Source organism: Bos indicus, chromosome 5 (assembly GCF_029378745.1).
Source record: "Bos indicus isolate NIAB-ARS_2022 breed Sahiwal x Tharparkar chromosome 5, NIAB-ARS_B.indTharparkar_mat_pri_1.0, whole genome shotgun sequence".
Classification (NCBI taxonomy): Eukaryota; Metazoa; Chordata; class Mammalia; order Artiodactyla; family Bovidae; genus Bos; species Bos indicus.
The window spans coordinates 87,654,575-87,679,583 of NC_091764.1; the positions used below are offsets into that span (position 1 = coordinate 87,654,575).

Here is a 25,009-nt window from a genome sequence, read left to right on the forward strand (position 1 = left end):
CGCGCGTCCCCGCGGCCGCGCGCCGTTCCCTGCGCGCTCCCGCCCTCCCCCTCCCCCTCCCAGGCTGGGCGCTCGGCGCAGACTCGCTTGTTTGTGTCTGCAGGAGCCCGAGAAGAGGCCGAAGCCGAGACGATGCCTGGGAAGCTGAAGGTGAAAATCGTGGCCGGGCGCCATTTACCAGTGATGGACCGAGCTAGTGACCTGACTGATGCCTTCGTGGAGGTTGGTGCAAGGTCCTGCCCCTCCAAACACAGGGAGCGCCAAGCCCTGTGAAGGATCCTAGCCACCTTGCCCGCAGTCCCTCAGCCCGTTCCCCGCCCACCGGCCTGCCGGGTGCGGTGCTTAGCCAGCCCTCCCTGGAGAGCTGGCTGCTGAGGCTGCAGCCCATGTAATGGGTGCACGGCTCGCAGGCGTCAGCGGCACGCTCAGCCGCGAGGGAAGGCTGTTACTGCTCTGTCTGCAGGGGTGACCCTGATGTCAGGACTCCTAACAGGCCACCCGCCAGTCAGGAGATCGCAAGGCGTGGCCAGGCGGCCACTGAAACACACACACACACACACCCACACCCACATCCACCCTTCTCTGGGGGCAGGGTACCTGGTTTTTTAATGTTAGAGTGATGGAGATATTTAAGAATGTAGATACAGTCTGTTATGGACTCGGGAGAGCTGCAAGGCGATCTCCTCTTTAGCATAGTGATTTCTGAATCATCAGTGCAAGTTCTGAAACCCAAGTGTAACACTTTTCTGCTCTTGTATAGACTGGTAGGTCTGATGAGCTGTTTCAGGGTAATTTAGTGCCTTGAGGTAGGAAGCCAATTAAGTGCCATGGGTTTAAATTGCAAAATTGCTTTTTAAATCTAATGATTAGTTTAAAACTCATGCAAATTAGCACAGGCCTGGGGCGCAGAAAGTAATAATCCAGAGTCTGAAAGAAGCCTAGTAATACTGTAATAAAAAATTGTCAGGACGAGCCAGAGCATTAGAACAGTAATTGTTTGGGCTATTAATGCTTCGAGTTGATAGATACATGATAATATACAGCCTGATTCCATCTCAATATAAAATACTGTTCATGGTCCCTAAAGATTCTCTAACTCAGTCAAATATTGACACAAACATTTACATTCTTAGTCTCAACTTCATTTTTATTTGAGCAACAGTTACTGAGTATGTTCTTGGGCCAGATGATAAGTCATGGGGTTGCACAGATTGCAAAAGCATAGTCTTTGCTCTCAGGTATATCAGAGACTGACCTGCACAGTTTAGGTTAATAAATAGTAGCTAACATGTGTTGAGTCTTGTTATTGCCAGGTCTGTGCTAAGTATTTTTCAATTCTTAGTCTTTATATCTTAAATTTTAGTCTTACGTCTTAGTCTTTATATCGGACTTCCCTGCTAGCTCAGGCCGTAAAGAAGCTGCATGCAGTGCAGGAGACCCAGGTTTGATCCTTGAGTTGGGAAGATCCCCTGGAGAAGGGAATGGTTACCCACTCCAGTATACTTGCCTGGAGAATTCCACAGACAGAGGAGCCTGGAGGGCTACAGCCCATGGGTTCGAAGAGTTGGACACGAGTGCGGGACTAACACACAACCCAGCCTTTGTATCAGTCCTACTGTTGTATTATTTCCCATTTACAGTGGAAGTACTGGAAGGACACAACAGATTGGTTTGTTTTAATAGCATATGAACTTTTGTTTCCAAGCAATATGTACATATAATCAATTAAAACATGTCTGGAAAGAATCATGATACCTGAGAAATGCTATGAAGACTTGCTGGTGCAAAGGAACCTGGCAAGTTCAGGAGCCAGGGGAAAATGTTCTGAGATAACATTTGCATTGTCAACCTGTATTGACTGTTTTTACAATTAAAAATGCTTTACAACTTGGAAAAATCCTAGGAACAGTAAGTATTTTGCCGAGGTAACTTAACCTTGTAATTCTCCATAGCCTTGTGGTCTGTTAATCCACTGTGCTCATACTGCCTTTCCGGACAAGATGATGGGTGTTTTCTGTAGACTCTGGAAACTTAATTCTGTCTCTGAAGGTTGAGGGGTCTTCCTAAGAAAGAGACATCAGAGCTGGGCTTTGTAGAATACCCAGAATTTTCCAGGCAGAGTGAAAAGGCGCAGAACATCAAAGGCACCGAGTGGGATACGTGGTGTGTGAGGAGACCAACTTAGTTTGTGATGTGCTTGGTGTCAGAAGGGATATGTGGGTAGTGGAGCTTTGGGGGGTTAAAGCTAGAAAGGTAGGTTTGCGCCAACCTCATTTTCTGTATTAAAGACAATTTTCCTTTATTTTTTTGAGTGTAGGGTCGTTTGGGGAAGTTTTTCAAGCAGAAATGAAATAAGATCATTTTTGTATTAGGTTGTTTCTTTCTAGGATGACTTGAATGGTGATGTTATTGATAGCCTGGATAGATGAGAGACGAGGCAAGGAGATCAGTTGAGAAGGTGGTAAAATTATCCAGACAATGTGTGCGTGTTTAGATGATAGTGGGAATGAATTAAAGGAGAAAGATTTGAGGGACGTTTGTGAGGTAACATTCTCAGGCCTTGGTAACAAATGGTGTTTGCTGGAGAGGGAGGAGTTGGATTTAATGGTGACTCATTCATTCCTTCTTTCAACAAATAGTTACTGAGTGTCTGCTGTTTGCCAAGCCTTGTGGTAGTCACCGATCTAGCCGATGCATATGTGATAGTGAATAAAATATTCTTGGTTCCTGTTTTTATGGACTGTATATTTTGGTGGGAGAACCAGATGTTAAAAAGTAAAGGAAACTTAAATTTATAATTAGAAATAGTGGTGAGAGTCATGAAAGAAAAGTGATAGAGAATCTCAGGGGGTTTACCCTCACTGTTCACCTGAAATTATCACGACATTGTTAATCGGCTGTACGCCAATCCAAAATAAAAGGTTTTAAAATGGAGAAGGCAATGGCACCCCACTCCAGTACTTTTGCCTGGAAAATTCCATGGACGGAGGAGCCTGGTGGCTACAGTCCATGGGGTCGCTAAGAGTCGGACACGACTGAGCGACTTCACTTTCACTTTTCACTTTTCATGCATTGGAGAAGGAAATGGCAACCCACTCCAGTGTTCTTGCCTGGAGAATCCCAGGGACGGGGGAGCCTGGTGGGCTGCCGTCTATGGGGTCATACAGAGGCGGACACGACTGAAGCGACTTAGCGATTAGCGACAGAATAGATGCTGCCTTGAATTCTGTAAAGCAAATACTACTTTTCCTATTGGTATTTATTGTAGATCAAACATTCATTTCACCAAAAAAAAAAAAATTTTTTTTTTGCCCTGACGTAAGGTATACAAATAAATCAATCTAATAATAGTTTGCTTTTTGCATCAAAAAGTGTGTGGATGGATGTGTTAGTTTTTCCTTGTTTCTTTCTTCCACCTAAATGGTATGGAAGGAACAAAGTACGTGGTAGAAGTCACAGCATTTCTTTCACCACAGAGACAGAGTATGTGATTTATTAGCTAAACTTGTCTATATCCTGAACTACTTCTATTATTTTTGCTTTTTGCCTACTCCTTTTTTCCTGTCAGAGGCTAAGTATATTTCCCATGTGTAAAATGGGACCTAAGAAAGTGAGATGCAGTACAATCAAGATTTGGTCACATCTCAGTGCAAATCAGTGAACAAATCAACTCATAATTTTTACAGATGTAAGAAAGATACTAAAGGTACCCCGGCTGACCCATTTTACACATGAGAAAACTGGACCTCCTTTTTTACATCATCATCAGTTCAGTTCAGTCGCTCAGTCATCATACCTTTTCATTTTTTTCCTAAATGTACTAATTTCTCCTGCCATGCTTTGGCAAATCTGATTTGTTTTTCTTTGTTTCACACTCATATTTGGTACCATGGATCACTCTATAAACTGGTCATCAGTGGATATTCTAAAACCACAAGTATAGAGACCTTGCAAAGAATTCCTGCCCAAGAGGGACTATGCCATGCATCCAGTATTATCTGACCTCAATTTTTTAAGCTACAGATTTTAAAGTTTCTGTTCTTCAACCTGTAATTGTTCTCGATCTTCTAATAAATGAAGTGGCAGCTCCAAAAAAAAAAAAAAGGTTTAAAAAAAATTAAATACCATGTACTTGTACCCTTTTAGAAGTACTAGACTGTTAAAATTTAATTTTGCATAGTCACTGTCCTGGAGTAAAAAAATAAATATATGCAGATACTCTTTTCTAATTGTCAGTAACTATTAAAAAAGAAGAAGAATCTCTGGAACTTTTGGTTGGATTATCAAGGGAGGCCCCCGAGAAAGTGCCAGCTAGGCACAGACCTGCTGGATGAGAAGGAATAGCTGCTTGGTGGCAGTGGCGGTGTATGTGTGTGTAGCGGAGGGGCTGGAGGAGAAGGAAACCTCAGCAGAGGGAAGATCCTGAGGATTTGCTTATTGCAGGAAGTGAGGGAAGAGATGTGTGCTGGCAAGTAATAAGGGAAGGAGCGAGTGCTGTGAGAGAACACTGGACAGTTAATCAGGGAGCCAATTGTGCAGGATCCTAGAGGCCATGACTGAAGTTTGGTTTTGATTGTCAGTTCAGTGGGAAGCACTTATTAAAATGAGTATTTCTGTTATTGTCTAGAGAATGGACTGCAGAGGGGAAAGAGCAAAAGCAGTCAACTAGTTAGGAGATTTCATAATAGTTCAAAAAAGAGATCGTGAGGGTCAAGGTGATGGTTTTGGTAATAGAAGTGGATGGATTCCAGATACACTTTGAAAGTAGACAGTAGAGGACTTGGTAGGTTGGAGTAGGGGCCAGGGAAAGGGAGATGTAGAGATGATTCCTAGCCTTCTGGTGTCACTGGAGTAATTTTCTCAGTCTCCATGGGGTTCAGAGAGATTGGCTGAGTGGGTTGAGCATCAGCTTCCGTTTGGGCATGTTCAGTTTGAAGTGTCTTTGGGTCCTTTAATTGGAGTTATTTAGGAGAAAAGGTTGGATTTGTGAGGATGGTGTTCTGAAGAGAGGTATGAGTTAAAAATAAGCTCCCACAGTCCAATACTTCTCAACTCTGTGAGACCCAATCTCGCATTTATATAGCAGGTATTTTGGAATCTTCCCTTTACTATCTTTACATGCTTACAGTTCTAAATAATCAATATAATGCTCTAACTGTAATATGATACAGAAATAAAAGTATTTTATAATATGTATTTTAATATGGACATACTTGTTAATGACCATAGTAGAAGACATGAAGTAGTCAGATTGAGTCCATGATATTTATTGAGGCTTTGTATATATCAGATACTGTACTGGCTATAGTACAGCATGCAAGGATAGAGCAGTGAGCAAAACAATTTCTGTAGTCCTGGAATGTAGGTTTTAGTGGGAGGAGAGAGTTAATCAGGAAAATTGTTAAGTAAGAGAGAAACTGTGCAAGGTGGTGAGAAGTGCCCCATGTGGAGAAAATAAAGCAGGGATTCAGGATAGCAAATACCTCACCTCCACGTACGATCTCCTGAACACGGCTGCTCCTCGAACAGAGTGAGACAGTTGTGTAGTGCTGGCATCTCAGATGGGCCTTCACGGCCATAGGTGATCTGGGTTTCCAAAATAGTCAGCTCATGGGAAAAAAGTTGTCCACTGATTTTTACAGTGGTCATATTTCTTGACAATTATGTATATTAAAGTGAGTGTATATTTAAACCACACTATAATACTTATATTTGTAAAACTGATTTAGGTTCTAGGTAGGTTTTTGACCCATCTGGCTATCTGGTGCGGACATTTTGATAGTCATGACATTGGACAAGTCTTCATTGTTGGGGACTGTCTCTTGAATTGCAGGACACCTAGCATCTCTGAGCTTCTTCGCTTAATAGTACTACTGTTTGTCCCCAAAATACCTGGTGGCAATTTTTAAAGTTCCATTAGAAGTTGGTTCTGTCCCTTTTGCAAACCACTGACTAAGGGGGAGAGAAGAGGGAGCAAGAAGAAGGATGGATCCTTGAACAAATTTGACATTAAGAATTTATTAGAAGTTGAGGATTGTGGAATGGAAACATACTGTCAGCCAGTGATTTTAGGAGAGAATCAGGAAAGTAATGTCTCAGATGGCATTGACACTCAGAAGGAGTGACAAGGCCGGAAACGCATACTGTAGAAAAGTAAGTACGCAGGAGGGCTTCGCGGGTGGTGCTAGTGGTACAGAACCCACCTGCCAAGACGGCAGACATAATAAGAGACCCACGTTTGATCCCTGGGTTGGGAAGAGCCCCTGGAGGAGGGCATGGCAACCCACTCCATGGGAGAACCCCATGGACAGAGGAGCCTGGTGGGCTACAGTCCACAGGGTCGCAAAGAGCTGGACACAACTGAAGCGACTCAGCACACACGCACTGTACACAGGAATAAGGAAGTAGGGGTGGCATGAATAGGCAACTGTTTCAAGAAATAAGGCTGTGAGGGGAGAGGAGAAACAGTGTGATATTGAGGGGGTATGCAGCTTTTAGTACTTAAAAAATAAATTAGAAGATATTAGAACATATTTGTGTGCTAGTAGGAATAATCCAGCAGAAAGGGAAAGATTAATGCAGGAAAAAGGGGATAATGAAGGATTATAATATAATAAAGGGATACATTGTATGGGGTAGACTCTAAGTACTGTATGAACACATAGGAAAGGAGCATAATGAAGTCTGGGCTGGTGATAAGAAGCCTTTGTGCTGGACTGGAAGGATAGTAACATCTCCACAGGCAGAGAGGAAAAGGGAGCATTTTTTGGATGAATAGGACAAACTTGATAAAAGCAAAAGGAGGTGATAGAGCACATGTCATTGAAGAGAGGGTTCTTGTTGAATAGAACTGGGAAATAAAATTTGGCTGAGTAAAGGGGATACAGGCCCCCTGGTGGCTCAGATGGATACAGATTACCAAGTGGTCTGAAAAGGACGGGGAGAAGTCTGTACGGTGGATGCTCTCTTAACCAGTTTCTACCAGCTGACTCATTACGGTCTCCAGTGCTCTGCGTTTCTACCATAAACACATTTTTGAATACCTCGTATCATTAGATTCTGCTCCAGTGTGCCTGTTTCTCTCATCAGTTCTGATATATTACTAAGAGGCAGTTGTGTTTATTTATGCCCTATCCTATTTATGCCAACTCCATTTGTTATCGTTATTTGTTTAAACCTCATACAAATCAGTGATTTAAGTGGGATGATGAAGTTGATAATGCTGTGTAAAGATTTATGGATACAGTTGCTAAAAATGACTCCTGAATTAGATGAAGATTTTAAAATGAGTATTTTCTATCCATAGTTTTTTACCAGCAATTTTAAGTCTACTGCATGAAAAAAAAAAAATTATTTGTTTATATGGCCGCACCAGGTCTTTAGCTATGGCATGTACAATCTAGGTCCCTGACCAGGGGTCGAACCTGGGCCCCCTGCATTGGGAGTTCAGAGTCTTAGCCACTGGACTACCAGGGAAGTCCCTCTACCACATTATAAGGAAACCCAAACTGGTAAACACAGATGATACATTATGAGTATTGTTTATGCAAAAAAGATGCCACAGAACTATCAGCAGTGGATCCTTACTCAAAGATGAGGCCTTTAGTCTTAAGATAAAAGATAGAGAAGTGAATATTTGTTTGCCTGTTTTATTTGAAAATGTTTACTGCTTGTATCATTTTTAATTATTATCTGACTACAAATTATTTGACTGACTACTCAGATATTGGTCCTGGTTGTATTGGTTGAGGGAATTTCTGCTGTATTTGATGTGAGGCTTTCAGGAAGCCAATGAAGACCAAGTAGTACTTAAAGATGATTATTAAATGGGAATCTCCAGGATGAATGGGATGGGATTCTGTACAAGGGAAGTATTAATCAAAATATATCCCAGTATTAATGTGCATGTTACAAACTGTTCTGCTAAACTACATTATCATGTGGTGTTTACCCAGGAGCCTTTGAAGGAACTGGGAGCGGAAAAGAAATTAATAGTTAATGAGCATCTTCTACCAGACATTTTGCTAGGTCTCTACATGCATTATCCTGATTAATGCTTACAGCAACTCCTCTTTTCAGAGGAGGAAGCAGCTTTAAATAACAGGTTAAATAACTTTCTCAAGGTAATTTAGCTAATGAGTGGGGAAAGAGAATGCCTTTACCTTACCATGGAATCTCGTTAAAATCCCTGATGTTCTTTAGCTAAATGGTGAGGCATTCATTTAATTGCTGAGTAATAAAATCTCCTTTGAATTAAATAAGACCAAATGAACTCTGATTCTTCTTTAGTAGGTAGGGAATCACCGCAATGTTGGCAGAGTACCCGCTCTAGCCTTTTTCTTCTAAAATCTTTTGTTGGTTTAGAGTAGTATGGGGACTATTAGATTTTTACTGTAGATGAAATGGACAGTTGACCGTCCCCACCCCACCCCCCCCAAAAAAAGCACATTATGGCACTACACGGTAGTGGGACAGAACTCAAGAGGGTGCCAAAATCATAACTTAGGGAATGATATGCTGGTTTTTGGCAGTTGAGCCAAAACCCTTGGGTACATTTGGCTTTTGAATGGTGTTGAGTGGTATTATGAATCCTAGTGATATTTTACTTCAAATAAAGTAGTTTTTAGGTAAATTAAAAAATAAATATTTCTTTGGTGTTTTGAATATTGAAATGTAATAAACATTAAAGAAGTAGTAATCAGGTTTCTTCTGAGGGGTCTTTTTCCTCATTTCATTTCTTTTACATTTGTGGTTTAAAAGTGAAAAGATAGTTACAGAGTAATACAGTTGGCCCTTCATGGCCCTGGGGTCTGCTTCCTTGGAGTCAACCAACTGCAGGTAGAAAATATTTGGGAAAAAAAATTCCAGAAAGTTCCAAAAGGCAGCAGTTGAATTTTTTGTGTGTGGCAGCTGTTTACATAGTATGGGCTTCCCAGGTGGCATTAGCAGTAAAGAACCTACCTGCCAATGCAGGAGACATGAGACAAGGGTAGGGTTGAATCCCTGGGTTGGGAAGATCTGCTGGAGAAGGGGATGGCAACACAATAGTCTTGCCTTGAGAATCCCATGGCCAGAGGAGCCTGGCAGGCTATAGTCCAGAGAGTCACAGAGAGAGGACTGAAGTGACTTAGCATACACACATGTTGTATTTACAGCTATTTACATAGCATTTTGGAGAAGGAAGTGGCAACCCACTCCAGTATTCTTGCCTGGAGAATTCCTTGGACAGAGGAGCCTGGTGGGCCACAGTCCATAGGGTCACAAAGAGGACAGGGCTGAAGCGACTTAGCACAGGGCTTCAGACATGTCCTCTTTTCGACCCTCTGGACTAGAGATGATTTCAAGTGTACAGGAAATTATGTGCAGATACCGTACCATTGTATATAAGGGACCTGAGCATCCACAGATTTGGATATCTGGGGGTTGGATGAGGGGTAGGGAGGAGTCCTGGAACCAATACCTGGGTACTGAGAGACAGCTGAGCACGAATAACTCCTGTTACAAAAGATTTAGATACTCAGATGTAAACTTGAAAGCCCCATACTTCTTGCTACACTGTACTGTGTTATCTGCTCCCTTATCAGTTCCTTCTTCAGAGATCATTGCTGTCTCTTTTTTGGCATGTCTATGTCTACTCCTCCTTCTAAAAAAAAGCAACTCTTACATATCATATGTTTCTTGTTTTTTTCATATTCCCCTCCCAGCATATATAGTTAACCCCGTTCTTTAGTAGGGAGTGTGTGATTTAGTCCCTTTCTTGTTCTCACTAGGTTTTTGTGTATTTTTTGGAGGAGGAGCCACATGTGAAAGTACTACTTGAGGATAAATTCCTGGATGTGAATCCAGAGTTCTGTAATTCGAATCTAAACAGAGTTTTTGCCATTTGAATTTATTTTTGATGTTTTTGACTTTTAAAATAGCCCATTTAAAAAATACGTAATATACATGCATGTCAAAATTCCAGCAGGTGCAAAATGAGTCAGCCTCTCATTGCCTCTCCTTCAACTGATCTGTTTTGTTCTGTTCAGTGGCCTCTGTTAACATTTGTTGTATATCCTTCCAGAAATAATGCGTGCACATATAGGCATATGTCATATGCCTTATGACATTTTGTCATTTTTTTCCTCCACAAAGAATACCATACACACTGCCCTGCAGTAGAGATGTATCATAGACATTGTTCCTTTTGAAAAATTTTTTAAATTCAAATTATTTTGGCTGCACTGGGCTCTTTGGTTCAGCACACAGACTTCTCTGCTTGCAGCACATGGGCTTAGTCGTGGTATGTGGGATCTTAGTTCCCTGACCAGGGATCAAACCTGGGCCCTTAGACATTGTTCTGTACTAGTGTTTGGAGAACGGCTTCATTTTTCTCTTTAGCACTGCATCATGCAGCTTTCCCATACTTGATTTAGCCAGTTCCCAATTGATGGACATCTAGGTTACTTCCAGTCATTTGCCACCATCATGCTGCTTGTATATGTCATTGTGCATCTCTGTATGAGTTTAAAGGGTATGGGCATTTAACATTTTGATAACTGTTGTCAGATTGCACTTTGTGAAGATTGTTCAGAGTTGCACTTACAGCAACAAGAGTACGAGTATGAAACACTCACACTGTTTTTTCGGACTTTGGACCTCTACCAACCCAAGCAGTCAACGTGTTGGTTTAGTTTGTTTTCATCTTTTGATATATTAAAAAGACATCTACGTTCCATTTCTTTGAATTTCTTTTTTTCAGTTGGTTTATTGATCTTTTTCTTACTGCTTTGTAGGAACTTGTTAGAAATCAAGGAAATTAGCTGTTTGTGACATGTTGGCAAATCCTTTTTCTCAGTTTTCTTATTTATCATAGTCCTTACCAAGCGTGATGGAGTAGGAAATGGCAAATCAGTATTCTTGCCTGGAAAATTCCATGAACAGAGGAGCCTGGCTGGCTACAGTTCATGGGATCGCAGAGTGGGACACGACTGAGCAACTAAGCGCACTCACCATGCAAGAACTTACTATTTTTGTGTAATTTCTTAAACTTTTTCTACCCTCTGATGCAACTACCTAGGTACAAAATGGTGGGTATCATCCCTGATAATTCAAATTGTGTGATAAAATGTACGAAGATAATGACTATAGTTTTGGGTATTTTGCTTTTAGAATATTTTCTGGACTGATTAAACGTTAATGTCTGCCAGCATTATAATACCAAAAGTAGGATTGTCAGTCAGGGAGGAAAGGAGATTTCATGGGTAATCTGACTGAACCAGCATTTCCTGAGTATCTACAATGTGCAAAATTCTTTATTGGGTATTGGGATAAACCTTTAGTGAATTTTGAGGGTGGGGCATACACACTGGTGAAAACTGATAGAACTGGGAAAGAGCTTGGCAAGATCAAATTTAGGAAAGATGAGACAGTCTAGGAAGTAGTTTCTTATCTGTTTTGCTCTTAAGCTTCCTGACCACTTCTCAAGTCCAGTCTAAGGTTTCACAATCTCCATTCTTTGTTAGAAATGTCCCAGGGATTTAGCCTGCTTTCCATCTTCTTCATTTCCTTATTTACTTTTTCTTTTTGATTTAGTGCCCACCAAGACTGACTGTGAAACCAGATAGACTCCCCATCCAACCCCTTTTATTGTCCCCTGACGTAGGAACATAAAACCCATAATGACCATAGTTATTGCTGATCACTGATGCTGGGAGGGATTGGAGGCAGGAGGAGAAGGGGACGACAGAGGATGAGATGGCTGGATGGCATCACTGACTCGATGCACATGAGTCTGAGTGAACTCCGGGAGTTGGTGATGGACAGGGAGGTCTGGCGTTCTGTGATTCATGGGGTCGCGAAGAGTCAGACACGACTGAGCGACTGAACTGAACCGATGTATACACAAGTAAAGATTAAAAAAAATAACAAATATGAGGAAGTAAGAAAATAGGGGAGTATATGTTACCAAGTTCTTGTAATAATAGTCTGTAGTTCTGGATTCCCTTGATAAGCTGGTGAGACAGTTGTCCTTTTTACCTTCTGATTTGTTTTGCTGGTCCTCCACCCTTAAGACTTTCCTCTTTTGTTTAAGCTCCTGTTTAGTGAACGCCGTGTTGAGTACTTCCTCCATACGGACTTGGTGGTGGATTAGCCACTAAGTCTTGTCCCACACTTGTGGCCTCATGGACTGTAGCCCACCAGGCTCCTCTGTCCTGGGATTTTCCAGGCAAGAATAGTAGAGTGGGTTGCCATTTCTTTCTCCAGGAGATCTTACCGACTAGGGATTGAACTTGGGTCTCCTGCATTGCAGGTGGATTCTTTACAGACTCAGCCACCAGGGAAGCTCTCACACTGACATAATGGTCTGATTTTAATTTCCCCATGCCGTGCTGTGCTTCATCACTCAGTTGTGTCCTACTCTTTATGACCCCCGTGGACTGTAGCCTACCAGGCTCCTCTGTCCTTGGGGAGTCTCCAGGCAAGAATACTGGAGTGGGTTGCCATGCCCTCCTCCAGGGGATCTTCCTGACCCAGGGATCGGCAGAGCTAGTCAAACAGAACAGTGGGCGAGCCCTTGTTCCCAGGTGTAATCTATCAACTTACCTGGGCCTATCCTATTTTCTCCCCTTTCATCTCAGGGATAGTTGTCTTTTTCCCCCTGCATGGTTAATCTTCCCATTGCTTAGCTGACGTTAAATTTTATTTTTATTCACATTTTTGATCTTTATATTTGAATTATTTCTCATTTGTTTTTAGGTAAAATTTGGTAATACTACCTTTAAAACAGATGTGTATCTCAAGTCCCTCAACCCTCAGTGGAACTCAGAGTGGTTTAAATTTGAGGTAAGTTTTTAAATGTCAGCATTTTTTGTGTGTGTATTTTTGATATGACCCTTTTTTCTCCTCTCCCCAGGAATGATTGCACTACCTTTTATTTCAGGTAATGTAGTTTTTGTACACCAGGAAAATATTTCCTGTGTGTGTGCTCAGTCACTCAATTGTGTCTCTTTTCGGCCCCATTGGCCTCTGCCCATGGGATTCTCCAGGTAAGATTACTGCAGTGGGTTGCATCTTCCAGGGCATCTTCTCAACCCAGTGATCAAACCTGCATCTCCTGCATTGGCAGGTATATTCTTTACCACTAGTGCCAGCTGGGAAGCCCTGCTGCTGCTAAGTCGCTTCAGTCATGTCTGACTCTGTGCGACCCCAGAGATGGCAGCCCAATGGCAGCCCACCAGGCTCCCCCATCCTTGGGATTCTCCAGGCAAGAACACTGGAGTGGGTTGCCATTTCCTTCTTCAATGCATGAAAGTGAAAAGTGAAAGTGAAGTCGCTTAGTCATGTCCGACTCTTAGCGACCCCATGGACTGCAGCCTACCAGGCTTCTCCGTCCATGGGATTTTCCAGGCAAGAGTACTGGAGTGGGGTGCCATTGATTTCTCTGTGGGAAGCCCTACGAATATTGAATTTTCAAAAAAATTATGTTACAGTTTAGAAAAATGGTGTATGAATAGGAGAGCCCAGATTAAAAAGGTATTATATTATTATGTAATAATTTTCCTCTGGATTTTAGCATATACCAAAAATCACATATGCACTGTGTATAGATTAAAAGTTTTTGAATTTTCTAAAAATATGTCATAAATATTACCATTTTAACCATTTTTAAGTGTACAATACAACAGCATTAATTGCATTTACCTGCATACAATGATACGCAAGCATCACCACTATTTCCAAAACTTTTTGGTCACTTCAGAGAAACCACTCATTCAGCACCAACTCCCTATGCCCTCCTCTCCCCTGCCCCTTGTAGCCTCTCATCTACTCTCTGTCTCTGAAGTTGCCTATGTAAGTATTTCATGTAAGTGGAATCATAAGTATTTGTCCTCTTGTGTGTGGCTTCTTTCACTTAACATGATGTTTTCAGGGTTCATCTGTGTTGTGCAGTGTGTATCCAAATTTCATTTCTTTTTATGGCAGAATAATATTTCATCTTATGAACATACCATATTTTGTTTATTCTCTTTATCTGTTGTTGAACACTTGGATTTGTTTCTGCCTTTTGGCTGTTGTGACTAATGCCACACCAGTGAACACTGGTATACAAGGATCTGTTTGAATCTTTGTTTTCAGTTCTTTTGGATATATACCTAGAAGTGGAGTGGGTGAGTCATATGGTAATTTCTGTGTTTAGCTTTTTAAAGAACTGCCAAACTTTTCCACAGTGGTTGCACCATTTTGCATTCCCACCAGCATGTCTTGAGAGTTTCAGTTTTTCCATATTCTTGTCCATATTTATTTATTTTAAAAATGTAAGTCATCCTAATACGAAGGATAATTTAATTATATAAATTATCCTATAAATTATATACATTATTATATAATTTTAATGTGTATTTTTATTATGAATGAGGTGAGTTTGATTTCTTATGGCTAAGGCTCATTTGCATTTTTTTACTTTGAACTGTTTCGTACTTTAGCCACCAAAGGAAGATATGTAGATTTTCGAGGTAGACTTCACCAGACTTGATGACTATTTTAATACAAAGAATGTAAATGTGAGGTGGTATCTCATTGGTTTTCTTCTGCATTTCTCTGATGACTAGTCTCTCTACCTTTACTTGGAGATAAATCTGTGTGATTTTTTTTTCCCCAGAGATAAGTAATCTTCTACATTATGCATACATTTATGGTAATGAAGATTTTTATTATATTTTTATTATAAGATTTAACTTTTAAAGTATCCTTTTTTAGGTGGATGATGAAGATTTACAAGATGAACCTCTCCAGATCACAGTTCTTGACCATGATACATATAGTGCAAACGATGCCATTGGTAAAGTGTACATTGACATTGATCCTTTACTCTACAGTGAGGCTGCAACTGTCATCTCAGGATGGTTTCCAATTTATGATACTATTCACGGTAAGCAGTACATTTTAAGAAAATAAGTCACAATGTTTTTTAAAAAATTAAATCTTCAAAATTATTTTTGGTTGTGCCAGGACTTTGTTGCTGCGTGGGCTTTTCTCTAGTTGAGGTAAGCGAGGGCTTCTCTGTTGTTATGGAGCATGGGCTCCAGGTGCCCGGGCTTCAGTGGTTGTGGCTCATGGGTTCCAGAGCTCAGGCTCAGCAGTTGTGGTGCATGGGTGTTGCCCTGGGTGTCATATGGGGTCTTCCTGGACCAGGGATTTGAACCCATGTCCCCATTGGCAGGCCTATACTTAATCACTGGACCACCAGGGAAGTCCTCACAATCTTTTAATTTATCTTAAAGACTTTTGTGCTAAATTTGGTTTTTTTAAAAATATGACTTTTGTTTTAATAGACATGTGGTAGTATGTATTGTTGGTAGAATTGTAACTTTTCTGACCGTAATTTGGAATAATGCTTGCTGAATTTGTGCAATATAATAAGCAAATACATCATTTGAAAATCATCTAATATTAGTACTCTGTTTCTAAAGCATACTTTAAAATGAATGATTTTGAAACTTTGTAAAAATTCTTGAAAGGAAGAAAAGTGTTCAAAGGCTTTTTGTTACCTAAAGTAAAGTTCTCAAAGTATGGTCTAGGGACATCTGTGTGTCCCTGAGATACTTTCACAGGCCCTGAGAAGTGAGATGAGAACTGTTTTCGGCATGATACTTACATGTATGTCATTTGCCATTTTTAGCCTCATTTTCTTACGAGGGTACAATGGAGCTTTCTAGAGGTATCTTAGATAGCATATTCAAAAGCAGAGACATTACTTTGCCAACAAAGGTTCGTCTAGTCAAGGCTATGGTTTTTCCTGTGGTCATGTATGGATGTGAGAGTTGGACTGTGAAGAAGGCTGAGCGCGGAAGAATTGATGCTTTTGAATTGTGGTGTTGGAGAAGACTCTTGAGAGTCCCTTGGACTGCAAGGAGATCCAACCAGTCCATTGCAAAGGAGATCAGCCCTGGGATTTCTTTGGAAGGAATGATGCTAAAGCTGAAACTCCAGTACTTTGGCCACCTCATGCGAAGAGTTGACTCATTGGAAAAGACTCTGATGGTGGGAGGGATTGGGGGCAAGAGGAGAAGGGGACGACAGAGGATGAGATGGCTGGTTGGCATCACTGACTCGATGGACGTGAGTCTCGGTGAACTCCGGGAGTTGGTGATGGACAGGGAGGCCTGGCGTGCTGCGATTCATGGGGTCGCAAGGAGTCGGACATGACTGAGCGACTGATCTGATCTGATCTGATGATAATATCATGTTACCACACACTGAATGCAGAGCAGAAATGAGAATCTAAATATTTCATTAAGTTACGCACTATAAAGGTTCGAAAAAATGTAATGCCATTCTTATCATTAAACATTTTTTTGTTTTTCAAAATATAGTTATTTTTATAAAAATGTTTATTTTGACATAGATTTCCTGTTTAAATGAAGTAATAAGTAAATATTTTTCTGAATTCTCAGTTTAGATTTGTAACATGGTAAATATTGAAGATAGGTTTTGACCCATATAGACAAAGACTCTTTGAGATCCTCAATAGTTTTTGAGATTAGAGAGGCCCAGTGATCAAAAAGTTGAGAACCACTAACCTAAAAATAATGTCATCTCTTTAAAAGGGCAGATGGACTCATAAGAAACTGGCAGATACTTCTGCCTACAGTCTTGTACTTTTTGCCTATTTTACGTTTTTGATCTGGCAATTCCATCGATAGTAGTTTATTATAAGAAGTAAGATATTTGATGAGATTTGTGTGTATTGTGACATTATTCATATTCTGTATTTTTACTGATATTTAAAATGGTAAAATAAGTTGGGAACAATATTTACTTAGAGCATCTGTAGAATAAAAATAATTAGGAAACAAGGTTAGCATTGCTATTATGATCGATACATTATTTTAAAATCATTAATTGGCATTTATTTGCTGATTATTTAATTATACTTTATTTTCTAAAGGTAGAAACTTGATTTTCCTTTTGAAATTACAGGAATCCGTGGGGAAATCAATGTAGTTGTCAAAGTAGACCTCTTCAATGATTTAAATCGATTCAGGCAGTCATCATGTGGAGTCAAATTCTTTTGCAGTAAGTAAATATATTTTATTACTCATTTGACAGGAAATTTAATGCATTTATTAATAAATATGAGAAATTTTGTTAATTTATACATATTTATATTAATAAATATGAAAATGTATTAATAAATACGTTACGTGTGAGAAATCAAATTAATATTTCAGAAGGCTGACAGAAAACCTATTTATACTTTGGTCTTAATGTCAAAGAGAAAATTGCTAGTTTTTCAAAACTAATTGCTGTAGTTCTGGAAACTTATCTGATTTTAAAGTAGATGATAGCCAATTTTCACAAGTTCATAGAAGGTTTTTTCTAGAAAAATCCAGTAGGGCATGTCTGTGCATGTGGTTGTCATGACGATGTCCCTGTGGCCTACAGGGAGGCTGCCTTTGGTTGTTCCCCCCTTCCCTGACTTCTCTAGTCTCTATGCCAGCCTCCGCCCAGGCCCACAGAGCGTGATTAGAAGGAATCACATTAGTCACTGCGGGTTACAGTACTTAACACCATTAGAAAGAGTAACAGGTGAGGATTTTTGAATCTTTTTCAGAATTTTTAAAGAAGAATCCATATGTTAATGAGAGAATATTTACTTAAACCTTATGTTTAGTGATACTGGGTTTAAGGTGGAGAATTGATTGGTAAAGCACTACATAAGAAATATTTAAGAAGGACTGGAAACAAGATTGAAGATAAAGGTGAAAAGTTTTTTCCTGCAATGCAACAAATTAATTCAGCCTTAGAGAAATTAGATATGGGAATGCAAAGTGTGCTAGCATTTGGTACAGTCTTAACTCAAAATGCAATAATTAAGGGAATAAACCCAAACTGATATATAATGAGCCCACAGTTCATCCAGGCTACATGTTGAAAGAAAATCAGTGCATTCTTAAACTAGGTGTGAGCCCATGTGTAATATAAAACATTGTGATATAAAACAGCTGATATACTGTATTTGAACATAGCCTACGCTGTCTTGATGTCAGCAGGTAGTCAGTGGTCAGAGAGACAACACGAGGGGAGAGAACTTGTTGCACTTTCTCAATCAATGAAGACAAATCCCATTAATATCTACATTTGGGAAACATACTGGATGAGGCTACATGTGTGGAATATTCAGACCTAATTCAAATAGGTTGTTCAAAATCAGACAATATAGATGTGGAACCATTTGTGGTGGATGGACATGTATATCTTGCAGAAGTCTGACATGGCTTTAAAAAGCAGAATTATTTAAAAAGCATAATTACAGGACACTAACTTATAGAGAAGATTGCAAGCTACTCATCTGGTTTGAGTTTTACTCTTGTACCAGTAGTCAACAAAATCTTAAAATAATTTGCACATATTTGTCTTATTTTATAAAAATTAATATTTTATTGCCTATTACATTTTTTTCATAAATTAGAACAAGTTATTTTTGTCAAATGTGTAAAAGATCTGACTATAATTAAGCTTTGACTAAGTGTCCCAAAAAAGAAAAATCCAGTGGCGTTTTATGTTGGTATAGGATGCTAAAAGATAGGAGTGGAGTACCGTGGTACTATCCAGAACGACATAAACACCTACAGGTATGGAGCCCTACAAATGCCATGAAATATGGGGTTGCAATTAAGCAGTTCTGGGCAATTCATAGCCAGCCTGAACTAACAAGGTTGAAAACGCCTAAATAATTGAGTTCGTTTCAAGGTACATGAATGGCTTGAAACTAATGACTCCACCACAAATGGCTCCATGTCAGTATTGTCTGATTTTGAACAGCCTATATCAATTAAGTGTAAATACGCCACACATGTAACCTTATCAGATTTGTTTCCCAGATGTTGATATTAATGGCATTTTTTTAATTGGTTGAGAAAATGTGAATTCTCGAATTCTCCCCTTTTTGATAAATCCACTGAGCTTTGTTGTTCTCAGTATTGAATGAGTCTGTTAAGTAGTGTAGTGACTACTGAACCAGTTGGCTATGGAGCCATGGATTATTAGGAACTACAAACCTGTAGGACTTCTCAGATTAAGTCAGAAAGGTAATGGTGTGATTTTTGAGGCTGCATTATGAGGTGTTTTTAAACTTTTTAAAAGGGCTTCCAGTAATTAGAGGTTTTTGGTATTCATTATCTGCTTTCTGATTTTTTGTATAATACCTACTTAGCTCAGTTGAATTTTGACTTTTTTTATATTCTGTATTGAATACTACTTAAGATGGTGTGTAGCTATTTTCTGTATTATAAAAGTAAAGTTTGTATCTACTATGCTTATATGAGAAAGGTGAGAAGCCTCATGAAAGAAAATTATTGTTTCTAAGAATAATCATTAGAATCAATAGATTGGAAGAATCAATTAGAATCAATTGATTCTTGATTATTCTAATATTATTCGAATAATAATATTCTAATATTATTCTAATCAAGAATCATTAGAATCAGTTGTTTGATTGGAAGTATTATTATGATTATACTGAGGTTATCACAGTCAAAGATGTTCTTGTAGTATGTATCCACAAGGTAAGAACTAGTTGTACATTTTTAAAGGGTTGAATTTAACTTTGTGATAAACAGAGCATAATAAATAATTTTTTTTAACAGCAACATCCATTCCAAAATGCTATAGAGCTGTAATAATTCATGGATTTGTAGAAGAACTTGTGGTCAATGAAGACCCAGAGTATCAATGGATTGATCGAATTCGCACGCCAAGGGCATCAAATGAGGCCAGACAGAGGCTCATTTCTTTAATGTCAGGTATTTGAAAAATAATAATAATAACTTCATGGCTGATTGACTTAATCCTCGAGAATTCTTCACTTCCTTTTGACATTTTACTAAAACTTTACAATGAAGACTGAATTGTAACTGACTGTTTCCCTATCCTTGGCCCCATTCTGCTAAACACATGTGCATTGTTGTCTTATAACAAGAAATCTGAATCAGAAGCTTATGGTTCCTTTTTTCTAGGTGGTGAAAGGAAATTGCGCTTATGAAGTGGAAGAGAGGGAAGTAGTTTCCCTCCTTTGAGTGTTTATTTGTATGCAAAGCTTAGGTGATCTCTCTGAGGCTTCCTGTTTGCGTGCGTGCTCAGTTACTTCAGTGGTGTCTGACTCTTTGCAAGCCCATGGACTGCAGCCCACCAGACTCCTCTGTCCGTGGCATTATCCTGGCAAGAATACTGGACTGGGTTGCCATGCCCTCCTCCAGGGACTCTTCCAACCCAGGGATTGAACCCACGTCTCCTACATAATAGATAATTTTTCCTGTATTGTGGGCAGATTCTTTACTGCTGAGCCACCAGGAAAGCCCCTAGGCTTTTTGTTTAAATGTCTTTTCATAGTCCTTCTCTGACAATTTATACCTCCTTTTATCCCCTACTCCCCTGCCACTCTTACCCCATTACTTTATTTTCCTTTGAAGAACTTATTTCCATCTAAAGTTTGTATTTATATGTATGTGTGTGTGACTGCATACGCACACACACGCACATACATTCATTCTCTCATATATATCAGATAATAAACACAAATGTGTTTATAATAAATTTGCATATTTAAATAGAAATATAGATATATTTATAGTTATTAATATATTATTAAGTATATTAAACATGTACTTAATATTTGTAAATTTTTAATATAATTGATGAAATTTTAAATATAAATATTTAATGTTTGAATGCATATGCATGTTATATTTAATATGTTACTGTTAATATATTAATTTAATTAAATGTTTTTTGTATTTAGTCTACATATTAAGAAATATATAATTTATTATATTTATTTATAATATATTAGAGTATATTATGTGCTGTATATTCTATGTATTTTATTTATATTATATATAATACTTGTTTACTTGTTTTTTATCTGTTTCTCCCCCTAGTATGTAAATCCCACTAGTTTTAGGGCTTTGTCTTTCTTGTTCCCCTCTGTATCTCTAGCACAGAAGAAAAGAATGCCAGGTGCACAGTATACGGTGAGAAATTATTTAATAAATGAATGCACGAATGAGTGAACCTTACTTAGCACATCTGTAAAATGTAGCTAGTAATATCTTACCTCCTTGACTATAGGAGTATGTACCAGGTAATCTTCTAGGTTCCCTTCAAGTTCTCAAAATCTGTGATTTTTCTGAACTCTTTCAAATCACCACCATACCCAGCTTTGTATTTTGAAACATACAGATAAAAAGCTGACTGAATTTTCTTCCCTTTTTTGTAGGTGAACTGCAGAGGAAGATTGGCTTAAAAGTTCTTGAAATGAGAGGAAATGCGGTTGTTGGGTACTTACAGTGTTTTGATCTGGAAGGCGAATCTGGGTTAGTGGTACGAGCCATAGGAACAGCGTGTACGCTGGATAAATTAAGTAGCCCAGCAGCATTCCTTCCTGCATGTAATTCCCCGTCCAAAGAAATGAAGGAGTAAGTATGAATTGATGAATTGTTCTTATGGAGCTTTTTGTCTTTTGCTTACATATTTTCATTTGATTTGGAACAGTAGAGTTGTTCAAAATACATTTTTTCCTGTGGCAATTTTACTTATCAGAGATGACTATCACAATTTGAAACTTAGATCTTTCTAGTATTTTTTATACTGTCTTGTGAAATTCATATTAAATAATGTATAATTAAACTTGTTCTACATCTTTAGGCACTGTGTACCTAAAGCATAAAATGAACTTTTATGCATTGTGGGGAATTTTACTTGTTTTATGGGAAATGGTTAATACCCCATATCTCATAATCCAATTATGCATATTATTAGCAACATAGTATAGACAGCAGGGAAGAGACCTGTTCAGGGGTCTCAAACTTCAGTGTCTGCAGAGGTCAAGCAATTTATATAAATAAAATAATTGGGTATAATTAAATGGTGAATACTGGGACTACATACAGCAGATGTTGGCAAACTTTTTCTGTAAAAGACCAAATAGTAAATAGATAGTAAATATTTCATGCACTGGACATATAGTTTTGATCTTTGTTTATCAAAAAAAATTTTAAAAAAAGGAATTTGGTGATTTTGACCTTTAGGAAGTTTAGTTGATTTTGACCTTTAGGAAGTTTAGGAAGTTAGAGTCTCACATTTAAAAAAAAAAAACTCCATCTGATCCAACAAAACATTTCTGTTGGCTTGATTTGGCTTATGTGTCATCGTATGTGCTTAAGGCAGAGATTCTCAACATGGTGGTGGTGCTATCAAGAAGGAGTACTTGAAATGAAAAGTTTCTGTTGTAATGTCTGGGGTAAGGTGGATGATTCTGTTGGAGACCAGAAATGCTGCCTGTTCTGCAGAGCAAGGGACAACTTATATAACAAAGACTTGTTTTATACTAAAAATGCTGATAGTATTTCCACTGAGAGCCATTGCTCTAGAGATTCTTGTAGATCACAGGTCAAAAAACTTGTTTTGGTAAATGACCAGAATGGGAATAGCAAGGACTCAACTTTGCTGTTGTTGCAAGAAGGCAGCCAACAGTAGTTTGCAAATGAATGGGTGTGTCTTTCATTCCAATAAAACTTACTTATTTTTGAAAAATGGATGGCAAGATGGATTTGGTCTGTACTGTGTAGTGTGCTGACCTCTGACTTTCATCATCAGGGAGTCAGAGTTCTGTAGTAAAAAAACCCAAAATGTTTCCTAGTTCAGCAGTAAAGAGAGGTTGCCTAGAAAGCAATCACAATGTTTTTTCCAACAGTCTTTATAAAGGTGAAATTTTTCTCTTTGTCTCAGCTTAACTCTTTTTAATTATTTCTTTCTGCTGACCTTTAGTTATTTGAATTAAATTTTAGTCACAAGAGGGAGGACAGTATTGCGTATGCTACCTAATTTATTTAGAAGTATTGATGTGTAATTGTTTTAAATAAATTGAGTGAATTTGCTTTATATTCCATTTAAAATATGTCTTAAAAAAGCTGTGAACTACCTTATGCTATAGATAAAGTCAGATGGCAGGTATAACCTTTTGGGGGATTGAGATTTTTTTCTTTCCATAGCAAATTTACTTGAAGACCTGGGTCCCTCCTCCTTCCGCCACCCTCCTGCTTTATCTGTACTGCCTGAAGGGGCCTGGCCTTTACAACTGTGATGTCTGAAGTTTTCCTCTTTTCACTAAATTACTTAGTGGAAATAAAGCTGCAGTACCTGTTGTTGTCTTAAAATGATATATGGATAGTAGAGAAATACATTTTGCCTGCATTCAGGGAGAGTTCCATTTATAGTAAACCTGAGCTTGTCTAAGTTTTCTCTTTTTTCTAATTTTGTTGCAGCCATTTGCCTTAAATTTTCAGATATTCACACCATGAAGAATTTAAGTGGCTTCATTAAGATTTTCTGATGGCATCTTATTACTTAAGTCACGTTATTTAAAAAAAAAAAAAAAAACCACTTTCAACCACCTTCTTTGTCTTTTTGATAAAGAATTAGTTTGGGTGCTAGTTTAAAATTGTTTTATGAGTCATCTGATTGTATTACTTTGCTATTTAATTTTAACTTTGTTGATTCTAGACAGGAATTTGATAAAGGTAATTTGGATTATGTTCTTGTCTGAATGGACTTAATGTTAAGAAATACCACTGACATATTCTTGTAAGGCAACCTCTCATATAAGACCAATAAGAATTAGGGCTCCAAGAATACATTATGGTGATGCTCCTTCCACTATGCTTGGATTTTAATTCGATGTAATAATTTGAACATTTAACAGTGTTCATTTTATTTTGCTTTTATTAACCATGTGTTCTACTCCATCAGTTTGTTTTCATTTTAGATGTTTAGTGTATTACAGAGTATAAATCTCTTTGGTGTTTCCTAGTTGAACTATCTTAATGGTAGAAAGTGCATTTAAATATGATTTATCAATTCCCTACTCTTTTTTAAAAAGTACTTTTTAGGAGCTTTTAGTTATAGTTTCTCCTCTGTATGGCACTGATTCTTATACTTTTTAACCATTAGTCTCTGGAGCAGAGAAAGAAAAAAACAAAACCTCACTTAGTTGCTTGTATAGAAATTGGTCACCCATGAGATATTTGATTTTTATCCATTAAACACTTAAAAATTTAAGTTAGCAACAAAAGCAGAAACATTTGTCCTGCAGTAAAAGCAGTGATATTTTCAGAAAGTAGATGGTCTGTAAAGGACCACTGTTGCCAGTTAATGAGAAGTCATGTTTGAATCTTGACAAACTGTGACTTGGGAATGTTTACTGGGAGATGGAAAAGGAAGAAAGGCCAGGAAAAGTTGGGCTCTTAAACTACTATTAATTTGAATTCTAAAAAATGGGAGCATGAGAGCTTTTCAGAGTATAGTCACTTATTTGTTTCTCCCCATTGGGAGAAACATAAGGGAAGGAATTGCACAGTGAAATAATTGATTATATGAAGTCCAGGATTCTTAATTATATAATATGCCTTTTTTTCTCTCCTTTTTGGCCATCCATTGAAACTGTTCTTTCAGCTAAATTTCTTTGTGAAAATTTTAAATGTCATAGATGAATGTATATCTGTGTATCTGGTCTAAATATGTGTCTTTACATGTACACAGATGTGATCTGTTGCAAGATATAGTTGATATCCTACAAAGTTTCAGTTTAGAATTTAGTTGAAATAAATTCTGTTTAAGTTTAAATAATATTTTCTGTTTGAAAGTTACAGAAGAGTCATTTATATTGTTTAATGTTTTTATTTTTTTAAGAGTAGTGTTCCTTTGCTTTGTTTTGTTCCCATTGTAACCTGATTTTAAGGTAGATATTTAGTGTGCAGAAATATGGATGATTGGATATACATATATATATTCTATTCACTTATTTATCTTTATGCTGTCATTTTTCATATTCTAATGTACCCATCTTGATATTCTAGACAGAAACAGTTCTGTTATTAAACTTTCTTTATAGAAAAATATAATTAATTATATTAGCAATTATTCATATCTCAGTTTCAAAGTCCGTGTAAGAACTTCATATTTGACTTTC

General features: G+C 38.2%; 1 protein-coding gene and 1 non-coding gene across 19 annotated transcripts in view; one reads left to right on the top strand and one right to left on the bottom strand.

Moving 5' to 3' along the window:
- Positions 1-25,009, top strand: part of C2CD5 (C2 calcium dependent domain containing 5) — a 91,772-nt gene that overhangs the window by 227 nt on the left and 66,536 nt on the right. For all 18 annotated transcript variants that reach the window (XM_070789955.1, XM_070789959.1, XM_070789961.1 and 15 more), the window contains exons 2-7: positions 104-222; positions 12,739-12,825; positions 14,740-14,911; positions 16,963-17,058; positions 19,632-19,787; positions 21,260-21,458. In XM_070789955.1, coding sequence (XP_070646056.1) covers positions 133-222; positions 12,739-12,825; positions 14,740-14,911; positions 16,963-17,058; positions 19,632-19,787; positions 21,260-21,458 — 800 coding nt within the window. In that variant the 5' untranslated portion in view covers positions 104-132. The remainder of the gene's footprint in view (positions 1-103; positions 223-12,738; positions 12,826-14,739; positions 14,912-16,962; positions 17,059-19,631; positions 19,788-21,259; positions 21,459-25,009) is intronic.
- Positions 7,404-7,476, bottom strand: TRNAG-CCC (transfer RNA glycine (anticodon CCC)). The gene has a single exon. It is a non-coding gene; the product is annotated as a tRNA-Gly (tRNA).